At 42.7% G+C, this 20,711-nt stretch overlaps 1 protein-coding gene across 3 annotated transcripts; it reads left to right on the top strand.

The window, feature by feature from the left end:
• Positions 1-276: 276 nt before the first annotated feature.
• Positions 277-19,659, top strand: fam193a (family with sequence similarity 193 member A). 3 transcript variants are annotated; one of them, XM_037764556.1, is made up of 23 exons: positions 277-755; positions 2,166-2,234; positions 4,132-4,374; positions 6,952-7,127; positions 7,220-7,387; positions 7,759-8,005; positions 8,126-8,250; positions 8,902-9,049; positions 9,153-9,227; positions 9,330-9,404; positions 9,490-9,602; positions 10,349-10,591; positions 10,695-10,851; positions 11,041-11,187; positions 11,931-12,209; positions 12,565-12,787; positions 12,877-13,191; positions 14,046-14,328; positions 14,441-14,627; positions 15,423-15,662; positions 15,815-16,724; positions 18,044-18,125; positions 18,642-19,659. In XM_037764556.1, the coding sequence occupies exons 1-23, from the start codon at positions 528-530 to the stop codon at positions 18,733-18,735; spliced, it is 4,827 nt and encodes a 1,608-aa protein (XP_037620484.1). In that variant the 5' UTR covers positions 277-527; the 3' UTR covers positions 18,736-19,659. The 3 variants fall into 3 exon arrangements, with proteins under 3 accessions (XP_037620484.1, XP_037620483.1, XP_037620482.1); XM_037764555.1 differs by having other exon boundaries at positions 9,165-9,227; positions 12,877-13,239; XM_037764554.1 differs by having other exon boundaries at positions 278-755; positions 12,877-13,239.
• Positions 19,660-20,711: the final 1,052 nt, after the last annotated feature.

The following is a 20,711-nucleotide window of genomic DNA, read 5'->3' on the forward strand; positions in this document are numbered from 1 at the left end:
CGGTGCGATGCGTGCGGTGTGTGCGGTGTTCGAATAGCAGAGAATATGAGTGACAGTCGGAAACAAAGCAGCATGTAAAATTATGGTATTCTGGAAATTATAAGGTTTAGTATAATTATATACCGTTTGGGAGCCGAAAGAGCTGACTCTTCTTGGTGAGTGAGCCGACTCTTCTTGGTGAGTGAGCTGAGCCAAATGATCCGGCTCCCTAAAAAGACCCTGAATACCCATCACTATGCGATATCACACAACAAAACTCCATTTCCCAGCAGCCCCCGCGGCTCGTTGGACGCACAGTTGCGTTGCAACGCAAGCCGAACAGCCTGGCTGAGGCAGTCCAGCAGCTAGAGGCCATATTGGAATCTATGAAGTCGGCTCTCACTTTGATGCAACTGAGTGTCTGTCTCTAAAAACCCGGATTTATAACACCCGAGTGACTGCAACCCAGGCATTTATCCACTTGAGACATCTTGCCAAGTCTGGGACGGGCAAGTTGTCTCGCTGTCTTGTTGTGGTGTGGATAGATAATGAGTCCAACCGATGCTAAGCGAGGGGCTAAACGCAGGAAGAACAAGCGGGGCGGTGGCAGCAGCAGCAGTAGCGCTGTCTGCAGCAGCAGCGGTGGCAAGGCCGGGGTCGCCTCGGCCCTCGGCTGTACCGGGACAGCAGCAACACCTGCCTCTGTCGTCAGCTTCCTAACACCTGGCACTACTACTACGGGAAGCATCGGCTCCATCACGGGCATAAACGGAGAGGTGAGAGACTCACTCAGTGGTGGATGTCAGAGAAACAGAAAGACTGACTGGCAGCAACGACACACATCTGATTCAGGCCTATAGCTAACTCACTAAACCTATGCGTAGCTGGAAATCAACTGGCTTAATCACCACTAACTTGTTATACTTTGTGGGATACTTATATATAAGTGGTATAGCTGTGTAGTTAAACATGGCTTTGTTATATATTGTAATAAACAGATAAAGATAAACATTAGGCTACTTGTGCCAAACGCTGTGTGACTACTACCATCGTTAGCATCAAGTAGCTGAATCCACAACAACTAATACACCATTGTTTTTTAGCTATTAAAGCCCAGGTAGGAGGAGATTACACTGGGAAAAACCTAGATTTATTTATAGTTTTTAAAACAGTGTGATCATAGGCTGGTTATTACACAGATAAACATGAATGCTAGCTGATGCTAACAGTGAGGAGTACCAACACCAACAACTTCAACCTCGTCGGGCCTCGATTTGTTTTTTACAAAGCTGACCTTCCACTTTTTTTTGCTTATTTAAAGGATTTAACTTGGTTATATTTGTCAGATAATAAGCTAATTTACTAACTTCAGTTATCCAAGGTGGCTTTGTTATACAGCATTAGCACACAAGTTAAAACAATAACTAGACATTGATGCCATAAGATGTCAAGCTAACCTCAGTTTCTTTTTAACAGACCCATGTTTTTAAGATGTTCTGCATGGCAATCAAACATGTCTTTTCTGTTTTTATGTGTGTATATATGCATATTATGTATTGTGGAACTATAAGGGTAAACAAAGCCTTTCATTTAGCAAATGTGTTTATGATACATGCACAAACAGCCTGCCTCCTAACAAGTAAATAACCTCCCTCCTTGGATGCTGTGACCTCTCCATCCCAAACAAATGTTGCACATCATGAGAGTTAATTCCTATATTCTTCATAAGAAAATAATACATTGTCTAAGAATTGGATAAATTATGATCACAGGTTGTTTTTCTACTTCTATTGATATTCAGAAGTTTGTCTAATAAGGCATTAATTTGCTATCTGTCATATTAAGTAGTGTGTTACAATTATTTTTTTGTTCAAATTATCTGTTATGAATGTCAATCAGTCATTCAATTTTACGCAAATTGCCAAAAGAGCAAGCTAATCCTAAACTAGATACTACTAGGTGCAAGTGTGGGAAAATATTTAAGTGTCAGTTCTAGACATGTTATGTTTATATAGTTGTCTACCTGTCTAGCCTGGACAGGCCTGACTGTTTTGCTGAACAGCTTTCTGCCTTGAATGTGCACCACACACACACACACACAGCTTGAAACTCAGAAAATACAGATCTCTACTTCACCTCACCATGTAAGGATTTGATGTAAACATTGAGTTGTTTGTATCCCTCAGGTAAGCAACAGTGTTACACCACAGTTTACGGAAGGACCAGTGAATGCTGACTTCTCCGGGGTCCTTCAGGTAAATTTACATCAGGCGTTTCAGAAGTTCATCTAAGGCCACTGTACGAGTTTTCTTACAAAGGGATGTCTTGTTGATGCCAGAACTTCAGGCACACTACAAGTGAAAGCACGCTACAAGATGGCTTAATTTGGTCTTTATTTTATTGCCTTTACTCATAAATATTTAAAACATTCAGTGTCCACTCCGGAGGGACACAACTGTCACAAACATCAAGCATATTCAATTATGATGGGCATCAAACACAATTGTGCGCTCTGCAACAGCACGACCTCAAGATTGTCCAACATCTCTATTCAGACTACATATCTGGAACGTGTTTGGAGCCAGTCTCATCGTATTGTGACTGCCCACCGTAAGCAATCAATTACAACAGTAATTTCAGTCTCTTTTCGTTTTTTTTAAACAGCAGTGTTATTGTGCTGATAACTGTTTTTAGCCACATTTAAAGTGACTGTGAAAATTTGGTCGAAACCAAACTTCATATCGTCCTGTTGCAAAGGTCTTGGACAGTAAAGTTAATATCTACAAACATAGAAACCAGCTAAACTGAAAATCACAGCATCAGGACAACCGATGATGACATTACATCCAAATGAGTGTTATTAGAGTGTAGTTGAACTGAGCCCATAACCCAGTAAACTCTCTGTAGATCTTGTCAAAAAGCCAAATTGTTCTTCCCAAATTAAATCAGTCTGATTGACAGTGCTTACAAAGTACTTAAATGTGCATTACTGAACATGTTCAAATATGTTGTCCTGCTTACTTGCGTGCGTCATAGTAGGTAATTAATAGGGCTGTAACACTGTGATTTGTGTGTATTGTTCCAAACAAGACATTTTATTCAGCACACACAGCGAATCAAATAATCCACCTCATGCTTGTTCAAAATATGCCAAGTGGCTGGTGACCTGCGCTACCTTATGTTTTTGTTATGTTGTAAACTCTGCTTATGTTATGCTGACAAGAAACTTCTCCATATCAGGCAAAAAAAAAAAGTCTCTTATAATACTTTTACAAAATTGATTGTAATAAATTGAAAGTAGAAATGTGAAGAACATTGGCTTTGAATCAAACTATGAACCTTTTCAGTTGTTACGCCCTGTTTGACCTTTTGCAGTATACCAAAATATACCGGCAAAGTATTTGGAAAAAAACACTGTTTCACTGCTCTGCTTTCAAGTGTAGTCAGAAAATACCGCCGTTGGAGAAGTGAATGAAGTTGAGTAACCCACAGCACCCACAGATTCAGAATCTCCTGGGAACTTCTGCTACACCTATAAAATGTTGCTGAAATAGATGCAAAGCAACCTTTCTTTTAAACTCCCAAAAGACATTCTGCTCTCTGACAAGCCACGCCAATGTGGAGATCATTAATTGAAACTTCTGGCTGCTAATTATGTGTTTGTGCCACTCTGTGGTTCACTCACTGACACGGCTGCACATTAAGAAAAAGGTTCCAGTGTTTTAATGGAGAGCAGAGGGGTGGTTTAGAGAGCTGGTCTACCCAGAATGCAATGGGTTACAAAGGAGAAGAGTGTAACCTGCCTTGATATCTAGCGGATATACTGTATAGCAGACTGGTCAATCTTTGAGACAAGTTTTTCAACTTGCACATTATTTTTAGAGAGAGCGACTTTAGTTTGGCAGTCCATATTGATTGACATGGTTTGATGTTTATTATGTGTCCTTAACAAATAACTGAAACGTCTCACTGTATTTCATTATATTTACAAATTTTCTGTCAAAATAGCCTGTTATGTTTTTTTTTTTAAAATTTAAATATAATACAAAATAAATTACAATAATAACATTTTATGCAAACGCTAAAGTGGCTGTGTACCTTATGCTGTATTTTTTCTCTCACTACTTCCTCCCACCAACACACTCACCACAGACCCCATTCACGTTCGGCTTGAACCAGCGGGCTCCCTACACGGCCGGCGATCGCTGCCTCTTATGCCGATGTGAACGCAAAGACAGCGCCGTGCCTTCAGAGGCGGGGATGTTGGGCCAGAACGGTACGGCGCAGCCCAACAAGACGCCCAGCGCCCTCCAGCTGCCTCTGTGGGTGTGCTCCGACTGCCGGCGCACGGTGGAGAAGGAGGACCGGCACACTGCTCTGGAGCAGTCGTTGGGGGTAAGTCACCTGACGGGCAAAAGTTTGTGGCTGTAGTGAAAGAACTGCGGCTCCTCTGGTTCTTTAAATGCTTCCACAGTTTCCAAACATCATCCGTCTCAGCACCGATGCCATAATATGTCTGCAGATTAACTCGCACAGCTGTGGTCGGTCTTTCAGTGGATGATGTAGCTCTTGTTTTCACATCAGTTACTTTGCCAGAAAAGCAGAGCAACCAGAAGAAACAGCTGTTGCTGTAAAAAAAAGAAAAGTGCAAATTCTGTCAAGTTCTTAAAACAAAGGACAATGCAGCGGAACTACTTACAATACTATAATCTATTAATTCCAACATGAATTACCTTTGTTCTTTTCAGTATGTGTATTCCTAACTATCAGATGTTCTTTATTAGATGTTGGATTTGCTTTATTCATCAGAGCTTGCCTTTAAATATCCTGTCAGGCCTATGATGTGTAAATGCCATGATGTCTGAGACTAATGCCTCTTCATATAAAGAGCCTCTTTATTTTAGACGGGCTGACTATGTGCTCAGCATACGTCGTTCTAAGGACAACACTAATGTAGAAATGGAAACATCTTGTGATTCAACATACGTAGTATTTTTTTTTTTACTGGAATACAAAGTCACTACTATACACTACTGCATTTAGAAAGGGGCTCCCCTTTATTTTCTTTTGTTGCAAATTGTTTGTTTCCATGTGTGGTTTGATTAAGTGCAAGCTAATGAGCAGAAACACCAGTTGTTTGTTGTATAGACTCTAAGATATAGTTTCATATTCCACCATTCATTTTTAAGCAGAGCCAAAAAAAACCCAGAATGACCGTTTACGTATTTCTGCTGATACTTTGCTGTGCTGAGTTTTAGCTACATTCTGTGTAATCTGAGCCTCAAGTAAACTCTTATCAATGAGAAGAAATGTGCAGTCATCTCTGGTACTAGGGATGTAACAATACATCGATATGGATGGATTGATTGATGTATCGATTCAATGATCAACGATCCAATATCATTGATGCAAAGTGAAAACATCAATATCATCATCTTTAAGATGTGCCTTTATTTTGAACATGGCACATCTGTGTCAGCATTTCCATCCAAGTGCACCGCCTACCTAAACATTCAAACAGTGCCTAAACATGAGAAATGTGGAACTTTAGAGTGAACAACAGGAGGACTATTTTTATTCTTTTTATTAAAAAGATTTTTTTCATTTAAATGTCTGGAAGAGCTCAGTAATAAAATTGTCAATTTTTATTTCTGAGTTTATATACAGTAAATGTAACTGATTGTGTTAATTAGGCATATGACATCGTCTCATATCGATTGCAGTTCCCTAAATTGAATCAAATCAAAATCGTGTGGTGGCAGACTTTGTGATATCGGCAAATATCGTATCGTTGTCCAAAGAATCAATACAATATCGTGTCATGATGAAACTTGTAATTTACAGCTCCTAGTAACTACAATTAACACAGGGAAAATTCTGGCTCATTTCGCTGTTGAAATATAGGAAATTCCTGAATCATTACTCAATCATATACTCGGATGAGGAAACTAAAATTGGACATTAAAAACACCAAATAAGGTATTGCATATTGTAACAGAATTTCTAAATTAACACGTGCGTACAGCGTGTTAGGTGCAAGATTTCTTCTCTACAGTGAAACATGCGCTCAAAGACACACTGCCTTACTGACCCCGTGATTCAAAGTTGCACTGCAAGGAATAAAATCATGCATTAGTTCACAAATGCACCCTGCTGTATACTTGTACAAATGCAAGTGGATACTTAACACTAGTCAAAGTAGTATAACTCAAAACCTTATTGAGTACATCGAGCTGCTTCATATGCTATTGATCTGGCTTTACTGTATATAAAGGCTTGTCAGGTATGTCGGGGAGGTTGGTTTTCCTTGTTGTGGGTGTGGGTGCCTTGGGTTTGGTTTCCTCATTAACGTATTGTTCCTCTGCATCCTCACAGCAGTGGGGTACTATGCTGCTGACTCACGATACCATGGCCCTGTAGTAAACACAGCCAAACCACTGGAAAGCTTTTACTGTGCAGAAATCTAACACTGAATCATAGCTCCAATAGCTTGTCAATGATTCGATCAGACCACAGCGAGGCTCCTGTCATAGTTACAGAGGTTTGTGACTTAACATGTGATTCAAGTAAGAAACACTTACCCCATGCCATTCCTGTTGGGGCGCAAGGCTAACTCCTTCGATTGGCTGATCCCAGCTACTGTGCCAAGACGTCTTCTGTTGTCTGCTCATAGCACGTCTTTCTTTCTTGGCCTTGTAGCTGCCACAGTGAACAAGGAAGAAATTATTGCTGATGTATATGAATGTCCAGACCTCTGCAACCCACAGTCTCAGCTTTATAAAGATACGATTCTTTCTTTGAGAAATCAAGTAAAACATGCGTCGTTGCGGCATATTTTGGACTTTGGACATCAAAACATGAAAAGCATAATCAACAGAAATAATTGTGATTCAACAACAGTAATTGCTCATCTTAAGAAAAGTATAAAAATTGTTCTGTATCTTAGTGTGCTGTTTGTTATTTTACCCACAGAGCCAGGACTTCCTTTTGCACATGCCTGTGGGCAACGGAAACCTGGGCCAGGAGGCAGCCACGGGGGACAGACTGACCACTGCTGTGCCTACACTACCCATGCTCCCTGCCCCGGACCTCACCGCACCGATGCCTGCTGATACAGTGTGCAGCTGTGAAGCCTGCAATGAGAGACGGTCAGTTCAAAGTGAAAGTAAATTTAGATTTAATGTGTTATATAATCTTTACGTTTTTAAAGTTCTTAATGAATCCATGTCCTGACTAACAGGGAGATCTCTGCCGAGTCAGAGAGGGAGTCCCAGCAGCTACAGAACCACTGGTCGGAGGTTCGCTACCTGGTGCGCTGCATCTACCGTCAGACAGGAACACCGTTAGCAGATGACCACGACCAGCCCCTGGAGAGAGACAAGGAGGGCATGAAGGAGCTGGTCGACAGGTAAAACTACTGTTAGGGTGTTTGTCCACTAGGGGGCTCTGTTGAGCTGTGGATGCAGGAAGAAAAGCCTCCGTAAAAAAACAATCAGGCCTTTAAAAGGGTGTCATCAAGTTGAAACTGCTGAGTTCTCTACTGTAATCAGTCAGCTTAAAAGCCCCATAAAATTACATCTTTACTTCCTTGATATGATGTATTTCCCGTTGGCTGTGCCATGACTCAGTGAGGGAACATTTTAAACTGTAGACCAAGGAGAGATTAAGGAAATAACCAGTTTTATTTGGTTAAATAGTTTCCATTCACGCCAATCTGTCCAGTCTCAATCTTTTTTTTTTTTTTTTTAAAGATAAATCCCTTTATTTTCCGTCCTGTAGACTCTGTGAGAAGGACCCGTACCAGCTGTATCAACGGTTGGAGCAGCAGGCGCGTGAATACGTCTTGGAAATGAAGGTGCGGCTACTGAAGCACCTATCTACAGGACCCAAGACTACAGGACCAGCGGGGAGCGTGGCTGCAGCCCTGGGTCCTCCTCAGGCCTACCAGTTCATCTCCCTGCTGCTGGAGGAGTACAACGCCCTCTGTCAAGCTGCACGCACCATCAGCAGCTTCCTGCTCACCCTGGTCAGTTTACCTTCTGTAAAGTTAGCCAGAGATACTGTGTTCGCTGTCCTGCAGGTAAAGGCAATTCATAGGTTGTTAATTTGCTAACTATGATTCTAACTGTTTTGTTTTTTTTCTCAGGAAAATGAGCACCTCCAGAAATTCCAGGTGACGTGGGAGCTGCACAACAAGCACCTTTTTGAGAATCTGGTGTTCTCTGAACCGATCTTGCACAGCAGTTTACCTGCACTGGTTGCACAGCTGAAGTAAGATATAGTTGTACTAATTAAAAGATATGATGAGTTACTCGTCCATCATTATTGCTTAAGACCTTTGCACATCAGGGGCATTTTTTTTTTTTCATGCGATTAATTTGCACGTAAATATATGTTTTCAAACTGTTGTTTTTGTCATGAGTACTTTCACACCGAATGCGAATACTCCGCGAACAAAGTTGATTTTTTCTGATTTTCGCACCGTGATTAAAGGCATCAACCAATCATGTTGTGCGGACTGAGTTGAGTTGCTCCTATATTTATAAAACAACAACACAAAGGCTCCGTAGTCCGAACCAAGACAACAAAATGTATTACTCCTTTCAAACTTGTCAAAGGCAGCGCAGGGCAGATCCACTACATCCATTACCTTTCACAATAACGGCATATAATACTTGCAGGCGAGTATTTCGCATTTTCGTGTTGTTTATTCGTCACGCCCCGTCAGTGTGCAAAGGCCTTTAATCTGCTGTTCTTGACCCAAATTGTTCCACACTCAGTGTTTCAAAAGTTTAGAAAATAAAAGCATTACTTTTCAAATGAACTATTGACCTTCATGAACACACATTCTACAAATCTCTCGTCTTAAACCATACAACAAGTGTCTTTAATGACTTGTCTTATTCTACCTCCTTTTTTTAGACATGGCACGGCCTCCCATGATTCATACAATGAAGATATGTACAGGACCTTGTTAGAGAGCTACCATCAGCTGCAGCAGGAGATGGCTTCGGTGGCTACTGAATGGCAGGAGTGTGAGAAGAGGATTGATGACTACGTAGATGAACAGGTATACACACGCAAGAATAAACATAAACACACTTGATACAGGAAATAACAGTACTATAAAAAGGTGTTAGTTGATGAAGACGGAGGATGTGACTGTTTTGCAGCTGCTTTTTAAGGTGGAGGGTCAGAGTGTCACCAACCAAAGAACAGAGCCACACAAGTCCTTGATCAGCAAAAACGTAACTATCTGAACACAGACTTTTTTGAAATCTTATTTTCAAACTTCAATTTCTTTAATTTACGGAAGTTCATGTTCTTCTCATTATCCGCTCATTTTCCAGACTTTGAAGACTAAGCAGCGAATGCTGAAGGAGGACTGGGAGTTCTTTAAGCAGAGAAGATTTATAGAAGAACAGGTAGAATATGGAGCCATCATGGCAGATTTAAATATTCAATTCTGCACTTCAGAGCAGTTTTTTTTAAATATTGTTCTCTTTATAGTTACCTAACAGTAAGAAGCCCCCCTCCGGTGAAAACAACTTCACAGACACGATGAGAATGCTCTCATCTCGTCTGAGTATTCCTGACTGCCCCAACTGCAATTATCGACGAAGGTGAGTTTTTAGGATTCACTGGTATCTCTGACCTGAGATCGTGTCACTTTCAGTGTCGTACATTTAAAACATACAGTGGAAAACACTTATCGTGATCACGGTTACAGCGATAAAACGCTTAAGTGGATCAAAAAGCTTGGGACAATCATTCCTATACAAACGCTGTTTAAATAATTTGCTTATAGTGTTCATTTTGGTTCATCACAACATATGGAAAAAAAATGTGCTTTAAATGACTTTAGTCCCATGATACTTTAGCTCACGATTACCCGTCTACTACCGACTGGATACCTGAGGCTGGTGCTGCGTGCACATTGAAATCATGACGGCAAAAAGAACGTAATTTTAGCTCAACAAAAGTCTCCTCGAAGCTTATGACAAACTGACAGACAAAAATTGCGACACCCCTAGGCGTTTGTGTTTTACATGGACGGTTGCACCTGTAATTCTTTTTTAAATGATTATCCAAAGTAAGGCCACTATGAGCTCGACTTTTACCTCTGCCCGCTTTATCCCCAATAGGTGAGGTTCGGCAATAATTCATTATTATTATTTTCTCTCCATATGACAAATCTCATGTTGAGATATCGTTGTAACAAAACATTTGACTCCACGGGATGAACACGAGTTTAACTCCTTACTTGTACCATGTGATTTTGAATACTTGATGACATCAATATTAATAATAATGCTGTGATAATTACTGCGGTATGAATTGTGTCTGTATCGCCCACCCCTACCAACAGGTGCACGTGTGATGACTGTAGTCTCTCCCACATCCTGACCTGTGGCATCATGGACTCTCCCATCGCTGAGGACCTCCACATCAAGCTGCCCCTGCAAGGGGAACCTCCCCGCGACTACCTGACAGAGGTGCACCCTCCCAGCCTCTCCTCCGGCAGCTCAGCATCTGGCTCCAACTCCAGTTCTCCCATCACCATTCAGCAGCATCCACGGCTCATTCTGCCTGAAGGGGATACCAACACGTTGTGAGTCAGATCAGATCATAATTGCTCACATCTTTCCTAGAAACAATATATCCCCCCTGTTCACTTTCCTCTTTCATGACTGCTCATTTCTCTCTTCTTTTAGTATCAGCGATGATGACGAAGTGCCTCCGTTGTCCAGTAAGTTCGGGGACATCTACCCGATGAGTGGTTATGAGGGTAACAGCGTTGTGACCGCTGCTGTGAACGGCCTCCATAATGACATCAATGGGGAATGTGACAACGTGGAACTAAAGGCAGGGGTGAGTCCTGTGTGTATATTACTTAAAAAAATGCCCAAGATTAGCTGTGAATTTCCCTGCCGAGTTTCTGGATGATGAAACTGATGTTCATTATGAGTGGGCTACCAGTAGCTCGGGAAATGTTTTGTGTACTGTTCCTCCCTTGTTTTCTAATTGAGTCTTTTTTGTTCGACATATTTTCTGTCTCAGTCTCCTCATATGACCAGCAGCAGCAGTTCATCAGAGGGCGACGAGGAGGAAGTTGATGGTGAGGTTGGTGGGGAGCCCCGAGGGCAGCAGGAGGAGCTTTCCTCAGGAAAGACCAACAGTCCTCCACCTTCGTACAACCACCAACAGGTGTTGTAACACATTTAATAAGCTTTCTTTACAATTGCTTTGAAATAAAGTGGGTGAACCTGCTGCTGCACATACAGTTTATTACTTTAAATTATTTTTGCCCTTTTTGCTTGAAAAATGACTGAAAGGATTCATTGATTGAAATGTTGCTGATACATTTTCTGTCAATCAACGAATTGTTTTAGCATGAATATAACTAAATACTAATATTTTATTACATTTAAAGGTGCTAAATTCAAAATTCATAGCGTATCAATGATTGAGGGATTGTCTTCACATGGCTCTCAACATGGTGACGGCTGGCAGCTAACGAGGCTAACAGCAAGTACATTGCAAACAACAGTGCTTACCTGGAGGGGAACTAGAGAGTGGGTATTATGCTTCTGCGATGACACCGTTGGTCGGGGTGGCGTTATCAGCTGTAACCACCGTATGAGTGCAGTGCAGAGCGGCGGCCGTGAGCTAGCCAGTGGGATACGCTCACAGGGACTCGCATGCACTCTCAGCTGGACCGGCTATGTAAACAAAGCACAGAGAAATTCGGTTTACAACGCACACAGAGGGAGAGCGACTTCATTCTCTGCTCAGGACACCATGACTTCACTATATCTTTACATAGCAAATAGTTATTTGTTGCTATATTAATGCTTTGAATTTCGAATGTATCACCTTTAAGGGCAGAGGAACACACTCTCCAGAATAAAACTCAACAACATATTTTTAATTTTTGTTACCACTCTCAGGTAGAACAGGTCCAGCATGCCTGCGAGTGCCACGTGTGCAACCAGGACCCCAGCTCCTCCACCCTGGGCCCCGCCACATGCCTGCCCCCTAGTCGGCTCCACGCCGCACCTCCTCCCACTGTCGGACACCAGTTCTTCACAGACAGCAAGACACCCCCCGCCCACCCCGCCCTCCACCTCTACCCCCACATCCACGGCCACCTGCCCCTACACAACTTCTCCCGGCCCCTACTGCACCCTACACTCTACCCTCCCAGTCCTCCTCTCACACACAATAAGGTGAGGATAAATCATACATCCATAAGGCTACACGTGAATTATTTTTCTTCCTCATTACTGTCTTTTTCCAGTGTGTAAAATTCTATCTATGAGAGTCCCTTTCAGGGAAAGTTGATTAGTTTCCTTATCACTGGGGATTTTTTAAGTTTCCAGGAACAATACTGAGCTTAGTTGTATTTTGGTTTCACTTAGATTCATGTAGTTTCACTGTCATTTTAGTTGTCCGCCACTAGGGGTCACACTGAACCCAATCTAGGAGAACTTGATCTAAAACTGTATTGCACACCCGCTCAAAACAGTTTCTCATAATCCCAAACTAGTGACATGATTTCAACTTTTTTCTTTTTTCCTTAAGCCTCTGCCCCCAAACCCTACATCAAACCACTCAGCGGCCAAGCAGCCGGCCTTCAGCCCATCGTTACCGGAGCACGTTTACCAGAACTGCTTTGGCGGTGCAGGTGGAGCAGGTGACTGGAACAGCTCGCTGCAGTGCCTCTCGCTCAAGTTTGAGAACCTGTGGGATGCTGCTGTGATGAAGAGCTGGAATCCATCTGTGCTGTTGCCCGAGTCCCTGCCAGGTGAGCCTCTCTGCCACTGCAGAAATAACCGATTAATAAAACTTTCATCATGTCAAAGATGGTTAAAGTATCGCATTATCTATCAACAGGGGACATGCTGGGACCCCCCCTCGCTGACGTGCCCCTCCCCCCAACGTCATCTATCGGCCCCCAAGGGGAACACCCCTCGCTGCCCACCCCTCTGCCCCCTTCCTGCTCTGCTTCCTCATCATTGTCATCGTCTTCATCGTCATCCTCGTCGTCATCGTGCTCCTCTTCAGAAGCCAAACAGCAGAAGAAGAGCGGCGCCAAGAAGAAGTGTCTCTACAATTTCCAGGATGCCTTCATGGAGACCAACCGAGTAGTGATGGCCACCTCCGCCTCCACGTCCTCCGTGTCCTGCACTGCCACCACTGTCCAGTCAAGTAATAACCCACCCATCCACCTAGCATCTAAAAGACCCAACTCCATAGGTAATATAGGCGGTAGGAGCGATGGCTAGGTTTGCACTGATGGTGATTGAAATTATGGGCCAATTAGAAAATCATTGGTTATAAAACTTAAAGGCACAATGAGTAGGATTTATTGGTTGTGGGTGGTAAACACAACATTAAAAGTTGGCTCAACGAGGGTTACGGTGCTCGCCAGCAGGTGAAAGCCTAGCCCTAGATTCACTCTTGTTTTTGGAACGAGCTTTGTCTACTTGGCGTTTCGGCTCTCTGTATTTGTGGCACTGTGTCCGCCATTTTCGTAGGTTCCTCTTGGATGCACGCTTATGATCTGGCACCTGGTTGCTACGTTGTTATAGATGTTGACGCCCAGAAACGTCCCGAACACAGCAAAATAAGAAAATACAGGCAGAGGGCAGGGTCCAGACACCGCCACCACATACTTCTAGTGGGTCATAAGTGATGATTGAGAGGGATTATTTTTGTACGAGTCTATACATTGTTTTTTTTATTTATTTATTTATTTATTAGGAAAATCCTACTCATTGTGCCTTTAAATTTCCTCTATTTGGGAATAACAGTTTTGACCAAATAAGTAAAAGTCAAAACAAACATCAAGGATATATACAGATTTCAACCATCGCAATTTTAATTTCAGTTTGACTTTTAAGTGAATCTTTTTTCTTAAAAATACGAGTGCTAGTTCATTTTCTGATATTTTTTGCTAACTTGCTCCGTTGTGTGAAAGCTTTGTGAATAACTGCATGTTTTAAAGAAGAAAGAAGAACTAATCAATGTTCTCAACCTCTCTCTATCTTTGTCTCCTCTAGACGATGTATTTCACAATCTAGGTAAAGAGGACCATAGGCAACCCGCTCCAGCCCCCCCTAGAAACTGCCCTACAGGACTGACCTCCCTCCCTCCGCTCTCGGGCCCCACCCTGCCCCCAGCACCCACCACACACCTTCCCACAATGGGATCCCAGCCCTTTCCAAAGATGGCCGCTCCAGCCCCGGACTTCATGGAGGCCCACCAGGGTTTGTGCCTCCCGCCCGCCGAGCCTCCAGCCTCCTTAGCAGATGGTCCTGTCAGTGCCCCACCCAGTGTCTGCAGGTAAGACCACCACCACCACCACATCCTACAGGCTCATAAAGGTGGACATTAATGAAATGTAATATCAGTGACTGGGAAAAGTGTCACAAGTTTTAATTATCATTTATTTCAGTGATCCTGACTGTGAAGGCCATCGCTGTGAGGGGAACGGGGCATACGAGCATCAGCCGTACGATGGGGAGGAGAGTCAGGACGAGGACAGCTGCTCCGAGCATAGCTCCTCCACCTCCACCTCCACAAACCAGAAAGAAGGAAAGTACTGTGACTGCTGCTACTGCGAGTTCTTTGGGCATGGCGGGGTAAGACACACACATTTATTACTCACTGAAATAAGAAATAACACGTTCCCCTCAAATTAACAAATTAATTGGTTTTTTTTGTGGGAATGCAAATTTAAGTACTTTTTTAATTTCCTTGAAGAATTTAAATTCTCGCATTCAGTTTGTTTTGAGTTCAAATTTAGGAATTAATAAATGATTTTAAACAGACATTTTGTTTTTGATCCCCCATACATAATGTAAAACTAAAAAAAATATGGTATTTACAGTCTAGTGCAAAGGTTCTGAATCTTTTATCAACCCTGGACCCCTTACAAGATAGAGAATATTTTTTACACTTCTATAGTCTTAGTTATGTGAAAGAACAACACAAGAGAAATGTATTAGAAATATATCTGACATGTATTAAACATCTTTGAAGATTTGTTAGATTAGGACGTAATCTATGAACTATTATATTGTAGATTAAAAAAATTAAAATATTATTTGTTGAACTATGAAGCCTTTTGTAAAAAAAAAAAAAAAATGATATCATATAATCTAAATGAATGAATTTGAAAACTTTTCACGGACCTCTTGGCAGAGGCCTACGGTCCCCACTTTGAGAATCACTGGTCTTGTGAATCATAGTTTATTAGCTTAATGTAAGAATTTATTTATAGACCTTTGCAAACTTAACATAAATATTCTGAATGGGCTCCTTTGTATTTCCTGTTGCAATGTTTGTTAATGCAGTAGCTGACAGGAAGTAAACTTGGACCAAAGCTGTAAAGGTCTATAGCCTCTTTAATGATCATCCTCTTGTTTTATTCCCAGCCCCCAGCTGCTCCTACCAGTCGAAACTATGCAGAGATGCGGGAGAAGCTGCGCTTGCGTCTGACAAAACGTAAGGAGGAGCAGCCTAAACGGGAGGAGCAGCAACCAGTGATAGAGCGAGATGGAGGGGTGGAGGACCACAGGCGGGTGGAGGACCTATTGCAGTTCATCAATAGTGCCGACAATAAACCTGCCTCCAGTTCTAAGGCAGCCAAACGGGCCAGGCATAAACAAAAGAAGGTAAATGTCCCTCCCAAAATTGTCACAATAACCTCTAGTGTAAATCCATCCAGTCTAAACCACTACAGTAACGCTGGTAGTGTTTACTGCATGGCGCTTTCTGTGGTCAGAGTTGTCATTATGCTGAAAGTGTACATCTCTGTGTGCTTCAGATGGAGGAGAAGGCTCGTCTGGAGGCAGAGGCCCGTGAAAGGGAGGAGCTGCAGCTGTTGGAAGAGCAGCAACGGCGACAGCGGCAGGAAGAGGAAGAGGCAGCGCTTCAAAAGGAACTGCTCCGGCTGCAAGAGCTGCAGCAACATCGCGCCGCCAAGAAGAAAAAGAAAGAGAAAGCAAAGGAAAACACCGCTCCCCCACAAAACAACCCACAGCCCCTCAAACAGACAGCTCAGAACGTCCTAGATAACCTACAGAACGGAAAGTCACAGTCACTGCTTCAAACCCTCATCCGCCTCCCTGACCAGAAGGAAGCCAGATTTGACCACGTACCCCGGCCTAACACACAGCACAGCCCAAAACACACTAGTGCGAGGGGGTTTTCTACTGAGACCAACATCCCCAACTGTCACGCCATCCTCCACAATGGCACGCCCACATCTCAGCTCGAGGCCAACAGTAAAGTTAGGGCCAAGCAGTCTCCTAGGGTGGCCACCTGTGAGGCTGCTGTAAAGAAAGCTCCAGAGCTGCCCAAGAGCTCAGATGTGGCAGCAAAACTAGCTAATTGCAGCACCCTCACCACTACACCAGACACCAAAGCAACGCGATTCAGGCCTGCCGAGGCCCTGGCTCCTCTCCCGACCACTGAACCGAGGAGGGAGGACAGGTGTAACATCAGAAGTGCTAGTGGAAAAAGGCAGCAGCAGCAGCTACATCAACCGCTGACCCAAATAAAGGAAGACAGGAGAAGTCCACCCGTGTCAAACCCTTCCCCGTCTCCCCCTCCAGCCTCCCAGTCTGAGCAGACGCAGCAGAACGGCAAACCTCCCAGTGCAGAATCCCCACAGCCCAAAGGCAAGACCAAGAAGAACAAGAAGAAGAAGGGCGACAAGATGAGCACCTCAATAGGTTGGTTATTAGTAGGATTCACAATTTGATTTTGAAGATTCAGGTGTGCGTTTATTAGTCTTATTCTCACCTCCTGATCAGCTTTACTACTGAAATAGCAGACATCATGCTAGATGAGGGAAATACAAACTGTGTTTCCTTAACAGAGCACTCTGAACCAGCTAGATCCATTTCCTCACTCGTCTCTTGGGTATTCTGTGGTGTGTATATACAGCATCACAGCATGGTTAGTGAATGTGTGCACTGTGCAGATTGCTGCTGCCATTTACGTCTCACTGCCATGATGAGCAGGTAGTATGTGGAGTCGCTTAAAGTAGTTTCACTTTGTCACAAATGTTTTGTCGTCAAATATTGGCGTCACACCTGTGCTCTTATGTGCACTGTGTTCTGACAGTACGGCTGCAGAAAAAGCCTTTTTCCAATGACAATGTACCAGTGGTGAAACTTGGCCCCAAACAAAAGTGATGTCCCTTACCAAGAAATTGCTAGAGACGAGTTTTGGCGGAGAAATAAAAAGCAGAAAAACTCCTTCACACTGTCTCACCTATGGGTTGGTACAATGTGCAGGAGTTTTTCCACTTCTATTCCTCCGACAAGCTCATCTTCATTCAGATGTGCAGAGGTACTTTTTTCACTTTTATTCAAAGCCACTATGTGTCGAATTTCCAACTTTGGTGCCACCCAGTGGTAGTATCAAAGATGCATATTAGGCGAGTGGCCAACGCGGAAGTGCCAGAAACTGCAGTTCCTCAAACGGCCACTTGAGGCTGGCTCCAAAAGCGAGTCAATCCCCATAGACCCCCAACTTTACAGCCGAAATAATCATGTTAACAGCCTGGAAAAAAAAACTTTTTTGGTCTCTATGGCTAACTGTACAGGGGGTGAATTTATATATAACTCACCCGTTTAAATATTAATGCTTAAAGTTCGGCATATTTGAAGGCGTGGGCACTTTGAGTGACGTACCAGGTGGCTAGCTGCTAGCTGTCTGCTCTGCTGCGTCACCTGGGCCCGCCTCAGCTCCACCGACAATCCACCTCTTTGCCCATTTTTTGGATTAGCCGCGAGCTAGGCTGTGTCGTCACTGCCAAGATGCCATCCGCCGGAGTCACACATTTCTGAGCTCCACAGCGGCTCTTCAGAAACCTATGGGTGACATCACAGAAACTACGTCCATATTTTTTACGGTCTATGATATTAGGCAGACATGCGTAATCTTAAATTCCTCTCAAAGACTCATTTCTTTATACACCCCCATAAAAGTAAAAAATATATTAAAATAGGTGCAGTTAACATGCGTGTATGTTATTTTGTTTTAGATGATGTATTCTTGCCCAAAGACATCGACTTGGATAGCACTGAAATGGACGAAACGGAGAGGGAGGTGGAATATTTCAAAAGGTATGTGTATTAAAGGAACTAACTTTGCCAAATACTGATGAGATAGTTCTGAAAGCGTTTCTGTGGGTGTCAACTTTAAAGGTACCCTGTGGAGTTTTGACCACTAGTGGCGCTATGGAGTAATGTTTTCATAAAGTGGATAAATGCACAAGCACAAGCACAGTTATACAGTTGTACGCTGTTCTACTGATGGACAGTTGGATAGCAATGAATTAGACACACACACACAGACAGACACATGAAGATGACTGCTAGCAAGCAAACATGGATGTAAACAATACAGGTTTTAAAATCATCATAATTGTCTTCTTTCTTTCACCAGAGAACATTTTAATTAAATAAATCTTAGCGAAGGAAATGTATTCAACACATTTATTAGGCCTCATAGCTATACAAAATGTGTTCTGGTGAGCAATCTTACACAAAAACTCCTCAGGGTAGCTTTTAAACATTTAAAAAAATTGAAGTAGTTTGTCTCTTTAGAAGGTTAATGTCTTTTGTTTTGTTTTTCTGCAGGTTTTGCCTGGATTCTGCCCGGCAGACCCGACAACGGCTTTCCATCAACTGGTCAAACTTTAGTTTGAAGAAAGCTACGTATGCTGCACATTGAGGCTGTTAGTGAGTGACTGTCAGGACACAATCAGTACCTTAACAGCTATACCAACCCACACGTTTCCCCCCCGCCCGACCGCCCGCCCATCCCTTTACCTCCACCCAGCTGTTGTCCTCCTGCTGTGCCCAAATCACACCCACGCTGCCTTGCTTTGTTCTTGTCGCTGTGTGGTTCCAACACGGACCCATCTGGACTGATCTCCACCTGCAGAACTAAAAACAAAATGAAATTAAAATGACACAAAAAGAATCACAAAATGCTACTTTACATCTGATTAATTTTCCTTGCGTGCTTGTGTGCTTCTAGTCTGAGTTGGGCATTTCTCTTGACTGAAAAAGCCATGGTCTGAAATTATTTTCTTATATTGGCTTACCTGTAGTCAAAAGATGCTTATGTCTGGATGGTTTCCTTCCAAAAAAAAAAAGAGACAATGGAAACTACAAAAAAAAGAGAAATGTAATGAATTAAAAGCTGTATTTGAGATATTGTGGCTTACTATCCCATCGTTTCCCGTTCCTAGCACGGCATCTCATCCACATGATTGACAAGGGAATGGGCTTGGTCAGCTGGTCTCCACTCCCTGCTCCCGCCTCCCCACCACCTCCACCCTATTTCACAGAAAGGAGGAAAAGCGTAATACTTGACAATGTTCTTTTTTGGTTTTTAAGTTCTGTTTAACAAACTGTTGAGTAAAAGTGTACCAGTTACAATTTTGTTTTCTTTATTTTTGACCTGTAGCCAGCTTGTATCAGAATACTTTCAGAATGAAATTGAAAAAGAACAATACTCACACTATCAATCTGTTATAGAGTGTATATTGTATTAACACTGAAGCCAAACTGGCTACTTTTAACATATTGTTAAGTAATATTAAATCTTGTCTTTCTTTTTTGAAAGATGGAATACAGTAGTATGGCAGGATTATGCGTCTTGTGTCAAATCTTATTTCCTACATGCTGTAGAAATTTGCAATAACGGGACATGGACACTTAAAAACTACACATACATGTAAAGAAATAGTTCAACATTTATACGTTTTAAAGGAACGGTGTGTTACATGTGAGATGTAATATAATATTCATTACTATGTTTTCATTAGTGTATAATCACCTGAAACTAAGAATTGTGTTTTCATTAACTTAGAATGAGACGTTTATATCTACATAGGGAGCAGAGTCTGCCATGTTGCTCGGCCACTTTTCCACAGAACACACAGCTTTTCGTGTTTTTTTTACGTTACCTGAAGGCCACTGTAGTTCTCCGACACGCTTGTGAAACTGTAGCCGCAGATTGCAAAACTGTGGTACTGCCAACCGCCGTCTGACTTCTGTTGCTCCTAACGTAGTGTTGTTATGGTAAGGATGGCCTCTGAGTGAGGGGAACGGCGTTGCCACAGTTTTGCACTCGACGCCTCACGTTACCGCGGTCTTGGAAAGGGAGGAGTGAGTGGAGGGGTACTCACTTAGTTGGTTGGAATCTGCAACCACACCACTAGATGTCACCAAATCCTACACACTGTTCCTTTAAATATAAGCCAGCAGTCAGTTAGCATAGTTTAGCACAAAGTCTGGAAATGGAAAACAGCTAGTCTGGCTCTGTCCAACGAAAAAAACAACCGCCTACCAGTACCACTAAGCTCACCAATTAACACATTACATCTCATTTGTTTAATCTGCTAATTCTGTTCATTTGCTGTTTTACGGAGAGGTATGTGCTGAACTATTTTTTGGCTGGGACCAGTAGCTTCTTCTGTTACCACCTGTAGAACTGCATATTTATCATTTTTACACACCCATCTTTTTGTTCTGCTCAAACAAACAAGATGTAGCATGTTGATAAGGGTGTTTTAAAGGTGCTGGTTGGCAGATTTTGTTACCGTTGGGACACAGGTAGGTTAACAGTTTCTCCCTGTTTACAGTCTTTGTGCTAAGCTCACTGGCTGCAACTTCATATTTAACATGAGAATTGTATCA

Source organism: Sebastes umbrosus, chromosome 3 (assembly GCF_015220745.1).
Source record: "Sebastes umbrosus isolate fSebUmb1 chromosome 3, fSebUmb1.pri, whole genome shotgun sequence".
NCBI lineage: Eukaryota > Metazoa > Chordata > Actinopteri > Perciformes > Sebastidae > Sebastes > Sebastes umbrosus.

Bases quoted from the DNA above. Each gene is read 5' to 3' on its own strand.
- fam193a (XM_037764554.1), top strand. From the start codon at position 528: ATGAGTCCAACCGATGCTAAGCGAGGGGCTAAACGCAGGAAGAACAAG. The intron at 10,852-11,040 runs GTGAGTCCTGTG...TTTCTGTCTCAG, and splicing joins ACGTGGAACTAAAGGCAGGG to TCTCCTCATATGACCAGCAG. The intron at 13,240-14,045 runs GTAATATAGGCG...TGTCTCCTCTAG, and splicing joins TAAAAGACCCAACTCCATAG to ACGATGTATTTCACAATCTA.